This window comes from Liolophura sinensis, chromosome 7 (genome assembly GCF_032854445.1).
Source record: "Liolophura sinensis isolate JHLJ2023 chromosome 7, CUHK_Ljap_v2, whole genome shotgun sequence".
NCBI classification, from domain to species: domain Eukaryota; kingdom Metazoa; phylum Mollusca; class Polyplacophora; order Chitonida; family Chitonidae; genus Liolophura; species Liolophura sinensis.
The window spans coordinates 49,368,110-49,383,876 of record NC_088301.1 but is presented as its reverse complement, the minus strand read 5'-3'; the positions used below and the strand labels follow the sequence as shown (position 1 = coordinate 49,383,876).

At 34.5% G+C, this 15,767-nt stretch overlaps 2 protein-coding genes across 5 annotated transcripts in view; one reads left to right on the top strand and one right to left on the bottom strand.

Annotated features, from left to right (window-relative positions):
- The first annotated feature begins 679 nt into the window (after positions 1-679).
- LOC135470361 (protein SEC13 homolog) lies at positions 680-7,223 on the top strand. The gene is given in 11 exon segments (XM_064749248.1): positions 680-819; positions 1,721-1,765; positions 2,075-2,190; positions 2,429-2,457; positions 2,460-2,579; positions 2,978-3,067; positions 4,290-4,330; positions 4,540-4,670; positions 4,881-5,007; positions 5,240-5,383; positions 6,117-7,223. Coding segments are annotated over 11 exon segments (951 nt in total). The 5' UTR covers positions 680-816; the 3' UTR covers positions 6,222-7,223.
- A 5,332-nt stretch (positions 7,224-12,555) lies between these two features.
- The window catches only part of LOC135469592 (calcium-dependent secretion activator 1-like), a 41,766-nt gene continuing 38,554 nt past the window's right edge, over positions 12,556-15,767 (bottom strand). For 2 of the 4 annotated variants that reach the window (XM_064748080.1, XM_064748082.1), the window contains 3 exons: positions 15,606-15,692; positions 13,904-13,927; positions 12,556-13,239 (listed from right to left, as the gene is read on the bottom strand). In XM_064748080.1, coding sequence (XP_064604150.1) covers positions 13,144-13,239; positions 13,904-13,927; positions 15,606-15,692 — 207 coding nt within the window. In that variant the 3' untranslated portion in view covers positions 12,556-13,143. The remainder of the gene's footprint in view (positions 13,240-13,903; positions 13,928-15,605; positions 15,693-15,767) is intronic. The other 2 variants (XM_064748081.1, XM_064748083.1) reach the window with 1 other exon arrangement.

Below are 15,767 nucleotides of genomic sequence, written 5' to 3'. Positions count from 1 at the left end.
TTCTTTTCATTTTTCACTCTAGAGGAAGCTTTCAAAACTTTAAACAACATGACCGCTTCGGTGGCCAGATAGTTCGGTGTCGATGTCGGGAGAGGCGGAATCAAATACAGTCGGGTACTTGATGCTGCTCGCTTGGTGTTCAGCAACGAGAAATTAGAGCAAGGAAAACAGGATTGGTTGGCCCAGTGTCAGTATAATGTGACTGGATAGGATACTTCAGTGGCGTCAGCACTTTGGCGGACAGTGACAGGATGGACCTTGCCCAAGAAAAAGACAATATATAGATACACATAACTAATGTCTAATGTCTGACTAATGTCTAACTTCATTGTTTAACACTCGGGCACGCAAAATAACAATATAAGGCGACAAGCGTTTCCACAATCGTATCAGCGTAAACCCGTTATAGTTGACACTACTTTAGTTATGACACAGCTGCTAATATCTTCATACAATAACTTTATTAACTTTGGAAATTTAAATCCAAGCTTAAAATTCCGTAGGGCGCAATCAATAAAAGACATTTGTTATTCCATGGAGTCAAATGTCTTTTCAAAGTCTAAGGACAATACCCAGAAACATATATACTAATGTTAATCGTAACGCATCAGTGGTTACTTCCCTTGTCTACATCTCTCGTAAAAAGGAGGATAAAAAGGTATGTCCGGAAGCCGGTGATTGAAATTCTGCCACGTTCGCCAACAAAACATCACTGGAAACAGAACTCTTGAAACGCGTGGTGTTTTATTTAGCCTGGTACATATACGTGCGATTTCTAAAAGAACAGTGATTTGGTAAAGGCCTCTGGAAAACAAAATGGTAAGTTCTTCTGTATATGACCAGAAATATACAGAAACCAATGGTTGCATGAGAACACGTTTTTGGCAGATGGCGTCAGGTGGACATGATCCTAATGTCATGCTTTCTTTAGTTTTAGTTTGGATGAGTTGACAGCATGGATCTTACATAGATAAATAAGAGTAGCAAGATGAGTCTAAAGGCGAATAATGAAAATAACAGAATGTATTTAAAAGTTGCAAATATGTGAAACCAGTTTATATGGCTGCTTGAGTAATATGGAACTCTCAGGCCTCTTGTCCGTAGCTTTATGTTTTGACAGGTCACTGTCCTTGTTTCCTGACCCTCATAACATGCCATGTGACTTTTATTTGGCCTTACCTGTTACATTGTTTTTCCTGTAAAGAAGCACATTTGCTGACAGATATTTTTACTACAATCTTTTATACATATGTATCCTGAAAACTAACTCCATAATAATATTAAAACTAGACACTGTGGATCTGTAACGATTTGCTATATTGACCTAAGGCTGCTATATATGTTGGCTTTTTAGTGGAGAATCCCCATAAATCAGCTGGCCAAGTCACATTAGTTTCCACACCAAAGGCTTAATGAGGATAAATGTGACTTGTGGAAACAACTCAACATATCTTCACGACCCAGCCAAGAGCACCAGCTCTGACGTACAACTTGAGTTCAGTCCTGCCATGTGGATTAGTTGGCTGTCTTTGTTATCATGGCCATCTTAACGTTTTTCTTATTTATGCTGTGCGCAACTATGTAACTGTCCAAAATGTTGTCAGAGACAATGCATACTGGGTAGATTTTAATATGTCTTCGATAAGACTTTTAGATTACTGCCTAAGTAATGGCCGATATATATATATCTAATCTGTTCTGTTTTCATTTCCTTAAATAGGTATCTGTCATCAATTCAATTGACACAGCGCATGAAGACATGATTGTAAGTGACTTTATTCATGAGGCTAGAGTAGAATTGGAGTTTTGGGTACTATGCTAATGCTATGTGATTCCTTGGATCCTATTTGCCTGCACCCTGTATGTTGATTTCTAGGATGATCAATCTTGCTGTATAGTTTTGAAACTTTATATCACTTTACTACTGTTTTTCTTCCATACGGTTCATTTCAACTGAAAATCATTTTCAAATGTTCTCTCATTATTAATAGTTGAATGATGACAGTACGTAGCACCACAATAGTACTTACGCTTAAAACTTGATAGTCAGACTTGTTTGTTCTTTCATTTGTAGCATGATGCTCAGATGGATTACTATGGTGTCAAATTAGCAACATGTTCCTCAGACCGTACAATCAAAATATTTGATGTGAAGAATGGTCAACACACAACTGTCGCTACATTAAAAGGGTAATTTAGGATTGTACTTCCTTTCCACATATATTTGTGACCAGTGATGTTATTCACTGATATATTCACAATGTAAAAGTAAATTTAATATGCACTTCTGGAGAGCTGTTTTAATGTATATTTAATGCCTGGTGTTCATGATTAGTTTATTAATGGTTTAACAGATATGTATGCAACATTTTATACTCTTGTTAGAAAATGAAATGATTTGTTTATTGGAATGTTTAATTTTCCACAGACATGAAGGTCCTGTCTGGCAACTAGCTTGGCACATCCAATGTATGGCAACTTGTTGGCATCATGTGGCTATGACAGAAAGGTCATAATCTGGAAAGAAACAAATGGATCATGGGGAAAACTTCATGAGTATGCACAGCATGACTCTTCTGGTGAGCATGTTTAGCAGAAACATTCAAAGAAAAATGATCAGAATATATAATAATTATTGTACTTCAGTTGTGTTAGTGATGACTTTTCAAATATAAATCACTGTAAAGCACATCTTGGTGACATTATTGAACAGTCATGGCATAGGAATGAGAGCAGGCAGAAATTTGATAAAGGGAGAAGAGTTTTTTTAAGATTGTTGACTGTTAAAAAGCTTTGTACTGTCTCCAAAAGAGAGACATTGTTTAGCAGTCTCTTAAAATATCTTTTAATAAATAAATATTTGTTTGTTATAAACTTGATATTGATTTTCGGACCTGATGTCTCCAATAATATTAAGAAAAGATAAGAAAATATTGCAGATGTTAAAATTCTATGCATGTCTCTTGACATGTTTCAGTGAATTCGGTTTGTTTTGCACCACATGAGTATGGACTAATTCTGGCAGCAGGAAGTTCAGATGGGTCAATATCGATCCTTACCAGCACAGGTGAGAATGTTACCTTGTCAAGTACTCTATACATGTATGTCCTATCTTTTTTATTTTTCTGTGACATTTTGAAACAGTTTGTTGATATATTTTTTTAATTGCATAAGATATATCTACATGGACAAGTTTGGTCATTTTCAGGGGACACAAATGGTTAATATTGTTAAGTATAAAATAAGTAATGGACTATTCTAAGGGCATTGTTGGCTTGCCGGTAGAGCATGCTAGCACAGCTAATGTCGTACCACAAGCTTCCTCGGCCAATAAAAGTGAAAGTAATGCTACAGTAATGTTAGTGATGGTATTATGCAAGGTATGGCATATATTGAGCTCAGGTTTTAGGTAAATGTCTTTTTGTATTGTGCTAAAGTGTGGCATCTGTAGCTGATAAAGAAGTGAACTCTTTGTTTGAAATGTAAGCATTTTAATACAGCAGTGAAAATTTACAAAAAAATGGTTAGGTAATGCATTAAGTATCACCTTTTATCATCTGTTTCGTCCTGAGTAAGATCACTGGGTAAATGTCAGCAACAGCTGACTTAAGACATCATATCCACATGAATGTGTCTAGTCATTTACAGGGCATGTCCTTCCTGGCTTTGTCATTTTTATGTAAAGACATAAGTCATTAAAAGAGTACCTACACAGTTTTATCCAAATGCTTTGGCACTTATACAAGCATCAAAGTTGAATATGCTCATTTGAAAAGAAATTGTACTTTTCCCCAAAGTCCATGTACAACTCCATTAGTGTTAGTATGTTTTATTACTTTATTAGATGTTACACTAATGTTAATTAAGATTTCTTTACTTTAGGTATTAGGGCTGCAGCCTTGAAAAAATCTGCTAGCTTGGGTTAAACATCTTGTATTAGATGTTACACAAATGTTAATTAAGATTTCTTTACTTAAGATAATAGGGCTGCGGCCTTGAAGAAATCTGCTAGCTGGGGTTAAACATCTTGTATTAGATGTTACACAAATGTTAATTAAGATTTCTTTACTTTAGATATTAGGGCTGCGGCCTTGAAGAAATCTGCTAGCTTGGGTTAAACATCTTGTATTAGATGTTACTCTAATGTTAATTAAGATTGGGAATAAAACAAAAAACATGTTCCAACCTTGTTTTTGGAGCAAGTTAACCAGGCCCACTGTATTGTCCCATTCCATCATAAAATATGTTCATCCAAACAATGTCTTTGTTCTTTGTTGAATCGTCAACAGGTGATTCATGGGATGAGCAGAAAATTAACAACGCACATTCAGTAAGTTAAAGCCATTCTTGTGTCATTCCTGCATGTACTTAGTTTACTACTACTACTACTTGGAAAATAAATTGCGTGAAAGAAAAATGTAAGTTTTGTTTGCTGACATCAGTATATCTCCTTTGTCTGTTGTTTACTTATGAAAAATTGAAAGTTTCTGTATTTTTATTTTGGCTGAATTTTGTAACCAACTGTGGTTTATGTTTCAGCTGGGATGTAATGCTGTCAGTTGGGCACCGGCTATCTCTCCTAACACACTCCTAGAATCATCTGGCCAAAGACCTCTTCCTGCTAAAAGATTTGTATCTGGAGGATGTGACAGCCTTGTGAAAATTTGGAGGTTCAAGATCTTAATATTTTTCCACACTTACTTAGAGATCAGCTGGTTAGAATATATATTAATGCTTGTGATCAGGATTATACACAAGTGGTCTAAATGAAAGATGTCAGGAAGTAATATAATAATAAGAATTTTTTGCACATGTGTGCTTACTAAGGTCAGTTTGTTGTTTAGGTTAACCTGGTTGTTTTTTTTTTTTATGTGTTTTAGATTTGATGAAGATAACGGACAGTGGGTGGAAGCGCAAAAACTTGAAGGACACAGCGACTGGGTGCGGGATGTTGCCTGGGCGCCCTCTATAGGTCTTCCAAAGAGCATCATAGCCAGCTGTTCACAAGTATGTGCAAACACTTATCTGTAGATATGCAGCCTGTAATTATGTTGTAATAGTTTACATATATTTTGAAGTCTTTTAATTACTCACCATATACCTAGTGTAATTCACCATTACCATCATATCATTAAATTTTTAGATTGGTTTGTAGGTGTACCCAGTATAACAAAGCCTTATGATACTTTATTCATAAAAGTGATGTAATCTTGTGGGCTGTTACGGTTTCATTTTTCAGGACTGTAGGGTTATTATCTGGACAAATGATGGCAACAGCAATTCATGGACATCTAAAGTGTTACACAAATTTAATGACGTAATCTGGCATGTGAGCTGGTCTATAACTGGAAACATACTCGCAGTTTCAGGTGGAGATAATAAGGTATGTGAAGTTTGGCCTGCCATTTTCATTACAACAGTGTATGAAAATCATATAAATTGAAGTGTCAGTACTCAGAATGACTGGAAGTTGTAAGTTTCCTGTTTTAAGTGTAAGATACCAAACCTCTGTGGCTGTGTTTCAGAATTTGACTGGAAGAAAACTGAGAAAACAGTTTCTTAAATGTGTCTAATGTTACACTTTAAGCGTGCTAACTGTTGTCTTTCTTGTTATATATTTGTCTTTCAGTATAAATTTTTTGTGACTTGTATATACATCCAACCCTTTGACACAAGTTCAGATTTTTACTTTCCTTTGTGTCAAGTACAACAATATGTCATCTAAAACAGAAATCTGACTATGCAAGTTGTTACACGAACGTCATTTCCTCCCTACGGGATTTCCATGTAGAAAAGGGAAGGGATACATTCATTAAAGTGTAGCTCTTTTGAGATTGCTGTCTACATTTCCAAACACAGAAGATGAAACCTGTAGAAATTACAATAGGTAAAATGGACCCATTCTTTTTAGGAGAAGATTAAGAATGAAACTGAAATAAATGTTCAGATCCATCTATCACTGCTTTGGCTATGGCCTCAAGTCAGAAGGTTTATTCTGGGCACATTCGTTTCCATTGTCAATAAACCTGAAAGTTGTCATGTAAGTGAAAAAATTCTTAAAAATGGTATTAAAACACCAATCGAATGTTTTCATGCTGATTGATATTTCTCTGTAGGTGAGCTTGTGGAAGGAATCACTGGAAGGCCAGTGGGTGTGCATCAGTGATGTGAATAAGGGCCAAGGCAAAGTTACTGACAGCCGAAATATAACCTCCTCCTGAGCATCACAAATCCTGGACTCTGAAAAAAAAAAAAACTTTACTAAGGAAAAACTTCCTGCTCATCTGAATATATGTAAATACACTGTTCATCAACAATCCACCTAAAGTGATCATCACATGGTATATATTCATGAGAAATGACGTCAGTTTTTATTGGATTATAGGATATAGTGAAGTCAGAGTGTATTGCAGTGTTGTGGATTTTAGTCCTCTATCCATCATTTTTGCAATGACTGATTGATCAATTTTGTGCCAACATCAGGAGTTTTTTGAACATCAGGAAAACTCATTTTCAGTGAACTGGAACGTTGATGTCCTAATCATTTTGAAAACATCTACTGTGAGCTTTGGTTCCATTTTCCATCCAGACAATTATACCTATATCAATACATTTGCCTGAGTGTGTCATGCTGGGATTGACTATGGGATTGACTCCCATATTCGTTGTAAAAGTCCTAGTTTGCATTGTGAAGTAATACTTAGTGGCAAATGACTTCAGCAATACCTGAAAAAGAGACGAGCATATAACTAGTAAGATTATTCTTCCTTTAAAATTCTAAATGATGTACCTGTTAATATTGAAAGTCAGTTTAATCCCCATCTCTCCATCAAAACGATGTGAAAAATAAAAACATTACATATGTAATGCAAAGTAATAATTAATATTTTAGCAAACGTGAAAGGATGTGCCACTCTTCCAGAGGGTGCAGAATTTATAGCTTTGAGGAAGTTAAATCTCTATTTTTAAGTCATTGCTGGTCGATCTAAAGAAATGTCATTAAAAATTACAGGTACTTGTTTCAAGTGTAGGACTTGGCAATGTCTTCTTTGTAACCATGTTCATCACGTGTGGTCTGCAAGAACATTTTCAGGCTTCATGTAGTTTTGGGTGGGGTTGGTGTGAGGAACAGGACTTGTTCAGTGTCTGAATATCTGTAAAAATGTAATATATCATGTGTAGTTCTCATCTGAATTAAAGTACAATAAAGATAACTTAATGTACATGTGGTTCATGTGTTAATTTTTGAATACCAGGTTTGAGGAACAAATCTCTTATCAGATACAGTGCATGCCTTCACTGATTTTCAATCCATCACTTCAATGTACAGCCAGACAGGAATGGGTCATGTGAAAGTTTTTTCATACAAAATGTGACGGGAATGTAAATCTAGTGAGGAAAAGGCATGTCTTTCTAGTTCAAGGCGATCAGTTATTGAACAATGAAAATTCCAACAGTAAATGATGAGCAAGGTGGCACTGAGTGACATCACTGCAGGTGCACTTTGGAGCTTGTGTCCTTAACGTGACAAAATCTTTCAGGTGATAACGCTACATGAAGAAGTTTGATGAACCAACAAACTCGATACTCAGGCTATATCTGCAAAGAGACACTGTCAGGATGTGATAAATACAGTGTTGCGGGCATGGCAAAGTGTTTTCTTGTTCCCAATGGTGTCTAGTGGAAATTTCTTGTCGGAAATTGCCTGACAAGATTCTTCAGTCATAAAACAAGGAATATATCCATTATTCTGTACTTAGATGTCTTGTGATTGTTTCTTAACTAAAACTATACTAAAACAATTCACTAAGATGTCAGCCAGTTTCCTGAGTGGAGGAAACTAAAGTGCTCAGCCAGGGTAAACTACCGGCCTTTGGCAAGTTACTTGCACACTTCTCACATGACATGCATGTATGCACTCCATATTGGTCAAAGACTAGTGGTCTTTGAACAGTGAGAGCAAGGGAATTTAAAGATCACCTAACCAAGGCTGGGTTAGAATCCTCAAGGACCTAAACCCAGCAGAACTACCCCCCATACTTCAATCTTCTGGAGCCCCAAGGAATTCAATAATTTAGTAATTGGACAGTTGTATGTGCAGGTTAGACAAAAATTACCAAAATTCTTCGCTTTAGCGATACTTTAGAGTGCATATGCTCCTCTGTACCTGTGCTTTACATCACTGCAACATCACTTTCATTAATAAAATTGTTGCAGGTGTGCCAAATAATGATGCTAGACAACAAGAGTGCATGTGTATCAAGCTGGAAACAAAATTTGAAAGAGGTTTTGTGCTCTTTGACTTTGTGTCCCGTGATGTAAAGTAAACATAGAGAGGTGTAAGAAAAGCAGTATGTACTTTTCCATGCATAGTTTTATACCTGTGGGATAAATATTATACGAAGTAGAGGCATGCCATTTAAACCGATCGATATGAATATTTCATTATGCACTGCAAGTTACAGTACATAAATGCTTAGTCACAGTTTAATCAAGGGACAGACAAGAGAATCCTTTACTACCATCTAGCTTTTATTCACTCCAATAAAACAGCTTTCCAGACATCTCAACAAATGTGTTCTTGCACTGATAAAGAACCATGTGGTTAAGTAAAACATGACATAAGATTGCATAACTTGTGGAACAAATTTCATGTGCAATTTATATCGCTGCTACAATAAAAAGACCTATCTATGAAAGGTCCATTTTCTGATGTATTCAGAATTCATGGCTTTTCTTTAGTCTATAGCTTTAAGTAACCTGCTAACACTGCAACAATTAAGAGTATGCCCTAAAATGTAAATTTCATAGTTTAAAGTGTAATCACTTAGTATAGGATAATATCAATCATAATTCCAACAATTTTAACCGATAATTAATTAACATGTAATCTGTCTTTCTACTCAACAGTAACCCCATCCTGTAAGGACAGCATTTCTAAATACATTTAGTTTAACTTGAAACATGACCATAGCATTTATTAAGTAGTACAATGTACATGTACACTGCAAAACTGACCGGTATATGATGAGAGCACAACTACCATTTATTATCAGATTAGTAACCGTCAAATGTCTAGTAAATCTGTTATATACATACATACTGTACATGAATGTGGAAATGAGGACTACAGTATACACTCTTTTGAAAGACAAATGTATTACAGTGATCACTGAGAATCGAATAAAGCACAAGAACTGTTACACATGGTGCTTCAGACTGGCAAGCCTCACCTCTATATGTGGAGTACACTTTCAATGGGTAATGCATGGATAATGTACTGAATATTCTACATGAATAACCCTATTCTAGAGACTTTTGAAGAGAATTCAATACCTTAGTACTATTCCACTATGTTTTACATATGTACGGTATAAGCTAAAATCTCCATGTTTACAAGCCAGCTATATGTATGTTGTATATTGAAAGAGGTTACCTGTTCTTTACTGATCTCCACCTGACAAAACAGAGTTGACCAGGGGCAAAACTCTCTCTGTGCCAAGCATACAAGTGCCTGCTGGCTGAACAGTATATAATATGTTTATCTAGATATTTTTCATTACACAGGGGTATAGACCTTTAACTTATGCATCATAATCTTCATCACATATCTATAAAAGATTAAAACAGAATATGAAAAAAAAGCCATGCACCCAATTGGATTATTCGATTTCTACTTGCCTGCTGACTAAAAAACTGGTCTTGACTGAATAAAGTTTTATTTATGTCGCTTAAGAAGTAACTCTTTAAACTAGCTGCCCAAAAAATACAAATGAAAACAACAGCTGATAAAATATTTCAACAATATCCAGTTGTGATCTGTTTAATTTTTTTTTCTTGTTGCACAAATTGACTATAATAGCATAAAACAATTGACTATTCTTCAATGGCCAATACTGTCTTCAGCAATAACAACATAAGTAAAATCTATAAGTACATAACAGAATGTGCTAAATGTCCTTCGGGAAAAAGAAGTTACAATTCTGAAATGCACATCTAGAGAAAAATTATTAATGGGACATCACAGAATGCAGTCACTAAGACTTTCTATCAGATATAATGCAATCACATGTAAGCAATATTGTTGTACATACTAAGTGTTCACTGCCTATGACATAACCTGATTTAAAACATGTATGCATTTGGCGGTGAGTGACTTCCCATGTAATATACATAGGCTAATGTATACAGTGAATTTGGCAACAGTGTCGGGCGCCTTGACTTCTAAGTACAATCGAGCCTATTGTTCCAAGACTAAAATTATTAAAACTGATTTAATAAACTGCTTAATGAGTATACAAAGGCTACACAGCACAGACTTATATTGTATTTCCTAAATAACATTAAGCAAAAATGCCAAAATTACACCCCTATCATAATGAGCATTTCACATTCTATTTCTTATTTCACAAACCAGAAAACTGGATCACACAATGGTCTAAATCGCAAAGAATATTAATTAGCACTTGGTTCAGTAATAGGGAATAACACGATTCTGTGAACCCGATTTAATATTTACACACTTATGGCACACCTAAATATCTAAGAATAATTTTATGCAGGCAAGAATTTGTGATACCATACATGCATTCTTTGACAAATCTCTCATCTTGAGAAAAATGATTTTCATTTCATTTTGTATGACTGAGTATCTTGACCAGCCAGCTGTTAATAGATACACAATAGGAAATTCTTATTCTCGACAGCATGCGGGCTCCTGAAGAAGGTATACACTGAGATCCCACAAAAAGTCAAGTATTAAATGGAATTCCTTACATTCCAAGGAATCATTACAGTGTAATCATCAGATTCTTTGTCTTAATTTTATGCCTAACCTAATAAATAAAAACATAGTACATTTTGGTAGAGATTCATACATAGATTAATCAGAGTACTTATTAAAATAAAAGAATTCGCCTTCCTTCCAGGTTTTCAAAGATTGTAAACATATATAATTTAAGTCATATATTAAAGCTTACATTATGTAGGTAAATATACATTTTGCAAAACATGCAATGACAGCATTTTACCTTATAAATAAAAGTAAACAGAAAGAAAACGAAAAAAAAAAGCAAAAATCCATGAACACAGCACATAAATAAAAACAAAACTGAGTATTTGGAATAAACTGAATCAAACAACTACTAGTATTTGACAGCAATCAAGTCTTGAAATTTCAGTTTTAAAAATCTTTCAACATAACACATAGGGAATGTAAATGATCACAGTCAAATTTAAAGTGGATTGTTTGACAACATTGAGACCCATAATGTCCTCTGCTAAAGGAAGATAAAAAAAATGTTGTGGTATATCAAACAATAGTATTAGGAAGCAAAATAAAAGATTAAAATAATATAGAATATAAAACACACTTTAAAACAGGTATGTGCAAATAAAATAATCAGAGACAAAAAAATATACATCAAAATTTATGTAGTAAATACAGGAACAAGCTCATATTTGCATAAAATAATATGCACAACTGATCCAGATAACATGAGGAATTTTGAATGACCAATTGTCATTAAATTGACAAACTGGAGGTTAATAGATTCACAACAAGAAATTTACATTTTTTTTTTTTACTTTAGCAGCTGTTTGTGGGAAGTTTTGGAATCATAGGACATAAATTTGGCAAGTGTATTTCCAGAACACTACCACTTACACATCTTACGTCGTCATAAGTTATATATACACTTTACCCTTTCTACTGCATGGCATCTTTATGCAACACATCTTTCATGCCCCACACGTACATGTAACTTCCTATGTAGACAATCTGAGCTGCATGAAACTATCCTACAGAACAACTTGATCTGTCTGAACTACAAGCAACCTTCTTATACGAAGGCCTAGATTCTTCAAGCTACATGCACATGCTTGGTTTGTCTATGCTACAAGGAAAACATGACACCATGTCTGATTAAAGTTTCTAACCAAAGTAATTTTCCTAACCAATAGCATAGTCTGTTCCATGTTCCATAAATGACACCACATTCCCTTGGACACACACATAAATCACATAAATCCAACCATGTTAAGCTTGAATTACATGTGACTCCCATAAACAAGAGCTTGGTCTTTTTGGTGCTACATGCAGCATACAAAATGAATGCTTCTTTTAGCTTGAGCATGTATTAAACAAACATTAGACAGTCAAAACATTGTATCCACAATAGCTAAGCCTATTGTATACAGGTATATAAAGCCACTGTAAACATCAAAGATGCTGCCAAGCATTTTTGTCACCTTATTTGCCAGACCAAAAAACAAAACAAAACAAAACAAAAGAATCCAGTCTTTTGTCAAGTTTATTATTGATTTCTTCTCTATATCTAAGAATGGGTATGGGGGGAGCTGTCAATCAAAAGTATGTCTGAATTTGCCAGAAGTAAGACAAGTAGCTTACAAAAGAGGGCTGGCCTAAGACGTATCCTTAACTGTTCCAAGTAATGGTGACAGCAAAGATACGATTATGCATTGACTCTTGAAAACTTTGCCACCCAGGAATAGCCTAAAAACACACACACACACACACACACACACACACACACATATGAAACATATTCCAAATATAGTTTTTCTCCTGGTAAGATTAGGTTTAGCTGAAAAGATATTCAATATTCTTACACTGATTTTAACCTTTCTATATTTTGTTTTTTTTGCATTATGAAAATTTGAAGAAATTTTCACACAGTAACACAAAGAATATCATGTTCCTTCTAAGTCACTACCATACTGTAATGAATGATGGCTGGGGTAGCCAATAGGTATATCCACAGTATCTAATGCTGTGTGACCAGTTGAATGACAGAGAGCAGTATGAGAGACAGCATATTTTTGTACATTCTGCATGGTTAAGCCCATCATCTGTACACAACCAAACTTGTGCAAGGCAGTTTACATTTACACCTGGTGAATTACCTGTTCAAAAAAAAGAAAAAGACAACACGTTTACAAAGAAATAAAAAAAAATATATCTGCCCGACCACTAACACTAGGTATACATCTATGTACAAGTGCAATAAGGGTTAGGAGGCCACCTCACTACACCGATCCTCAGTGATCCCTGACAACTGCTCCAAGGTTCAGCATATCCTCTAATCTGACTGGTACATGTACAGGAGTATGTCTGTAACCAGTCTAGTCTGACTCATCTCCACTTGCTGCAGAGGAGTTACCCAGGAAACGTGTTCTGCTGCTACTGTCCTGAGTCACAGATTGCGTGGCCTCTTCAACCTGTGGAGGTAAAAAATATAACAACAAACTGCAGATCAACACAAATAAGCCTCATATTACGCAACCATCAAACTTTCCATTTGTAAAAAATAATACTTAGATAATGATGATCATCCAAAACAGTATAGCCTTAAAATCTTGAACTAGCAAATGGGTCGAGTAACAAGAAATCATAATCTGACTGTAAGCCTTGGAGGTGACAAGATTAAAATATATAATCTTCAACCTTATATCTTCAACCGCGGGCACCGTGTGCATGTTCATTTGATAAAACTAACTCAAAACACTAAAATGATTGGATTATCTTTACACCTTTTAGAAACCAAAGATGTTCAAACATGTATTAAGCAATTGCTGATATCTTAAAATAAGTCATTTACATTTCCAAAAACCTTCACCAGAATAAATTCCAAAATGATATATACCTGTAAGGGGAAAAATAAGATTCCCAATTGAATAATTTCAAACAAAAATACCTGAGCCAACATCTATATCTATCCAACCAAATACTATTATAGGTTAAATAAAATATGTTAAATAAATAAAACATGTTAAATAAGAAAAAATTCTTCAATTCCGTTATATAATTAGGTCCAAGATTACATGTAAAACACAACCTGTGTTACCAACACCTCTGAAATCCAACACATAATACATGTAATACCTTCTTGTCACTGACACCCTCAGTCTGAAATATTAATATTAATATTAATGATTTACACGTAGTCTTTTGTTTTCTGTTAAATCTAACCAGATTTCTAACAGCTTGCTTTGTTGGTCAACAAATGTGAGCCCTTAGGGCATATCTACATGTATTCCCTTGAGATATGAAGCCTTAGCCCTTAATTTAATTCTGGACACATGCCCAAAACTATGGATGTGAAAAATTTGTTTCTTGCATGGAAATACTTTTCTCTACAATACATTGAAGTGAAAACATTGAAAACAATGTAGGTCTACATGTATCCCCTCAGAAAATGTGGTGTATGTAATATGTTTTGCACAAAATTTGGATAAAAACTGGAAAATCTTGGAAAAATTGAGACAAAAGTTTTAACTCTATTATGTAAAAAATGAGATAACAATGATATATTCCAACAACATCTTAGATAAAATTTGTATAAAAATTGAAATATTTATTCTCTTAAAAGGCTGAAATGTTAACTTATACATGTTTCCATCTTAAACTTTATTAAAAAGAGATATTTACAAGAAAATATTCTCATGAATGTTTTTATCTCAAGTTTGTCTACAGTATTATTAAAAATGACGTCCTGTAAGGAAATGCGGTAAAGTTTTCAGCTAATTTTATCTTACAAAAATAATAAATTTTTTAGGATTAAAAAGTAAAAAACATATTTCTACACATAAAATACATTGTTGTGCGCTCATGATGAAAACTGAGCGGTATATACTATTCAGAGATTAAAACTGATGATAAAAAAGGGAATGGAGCAGAAGATTATGACAAGTTTTATGTGTTTTCTTAACTTAATGAATGAAAAAGCATGGCGTGGATTACTTATTGGTTAAATGCAGAAATCTTCAGGAAATATGCAGATGTGCATAGGCAACAATAATCAACTAAACATAATCAACTAAAAATCTACAAGAAAACTACATTTGAAATATTAATTCTAACCTATTTCTAATGAACAAACTTTAGTAGAGTTCACAATGTTTTCTCACTGTTAAGAGTACACAGCTACCATTACAAGGTAATACCTGTAGCAATGCTGGTTACCATGAGTGTTATGAGTGCTTTGTGAATTCAGTCCCAGACCATTAGTTACATGAAAGTTTGATTTTGACTTCAAATTGTAGTGTTCTTCAATCATCAGGTAAACAGGTTAGTTTTACATAGGCAGTACATGTGGTAGGGTATTGAAATTAGTTGATTAATTCTGCACAGAGGGATGGGTTTATGCATGTTGCTTCAATAAAATCAATTTTACAAGTTACATGAAATGCCCATTATTATTTTCATGTAAGGATCACAGCAATAAAATTTCGTAACTTATGTTAAAATTGAAGTCTCCAAAAACTGGATATACTTCAATCTTTCCACAAGTTACCTGAAGCTGACGAGAAAGCTTCAAATTCTGATACAAACCTTTCAGTTACGAGAATTCTGAAACATCACATTTCACAATAAATATACAAATTTATTCTTCATGCATACACTTATTATGCTCATATGTATATTCAGTCTGTACACTCTTCTTGAATTATATACTGACCATGGGACAGTCTGACTACCATTCGTGAAAAAAATCGTACACGTGCAGGACAAATGTACACAGAAACTGATGGACTTTCTGTAAGAATCAGAAGCACCTTGGAAACTGTCAAGACAAAGGCAATACCTGTAATCTGCTGCAGATGGTTTGGTAGGTTTTGCTGTTCAGCACATTCTCTGGCACACCTTGAAGTTCAAAGTCTGAATAACATTTCTGAAAAATGAAAACAAGGCATTTTGACCTTTTCATGTATCTTTATTGATATGTTTCTATAATTCTTCTTTGTCC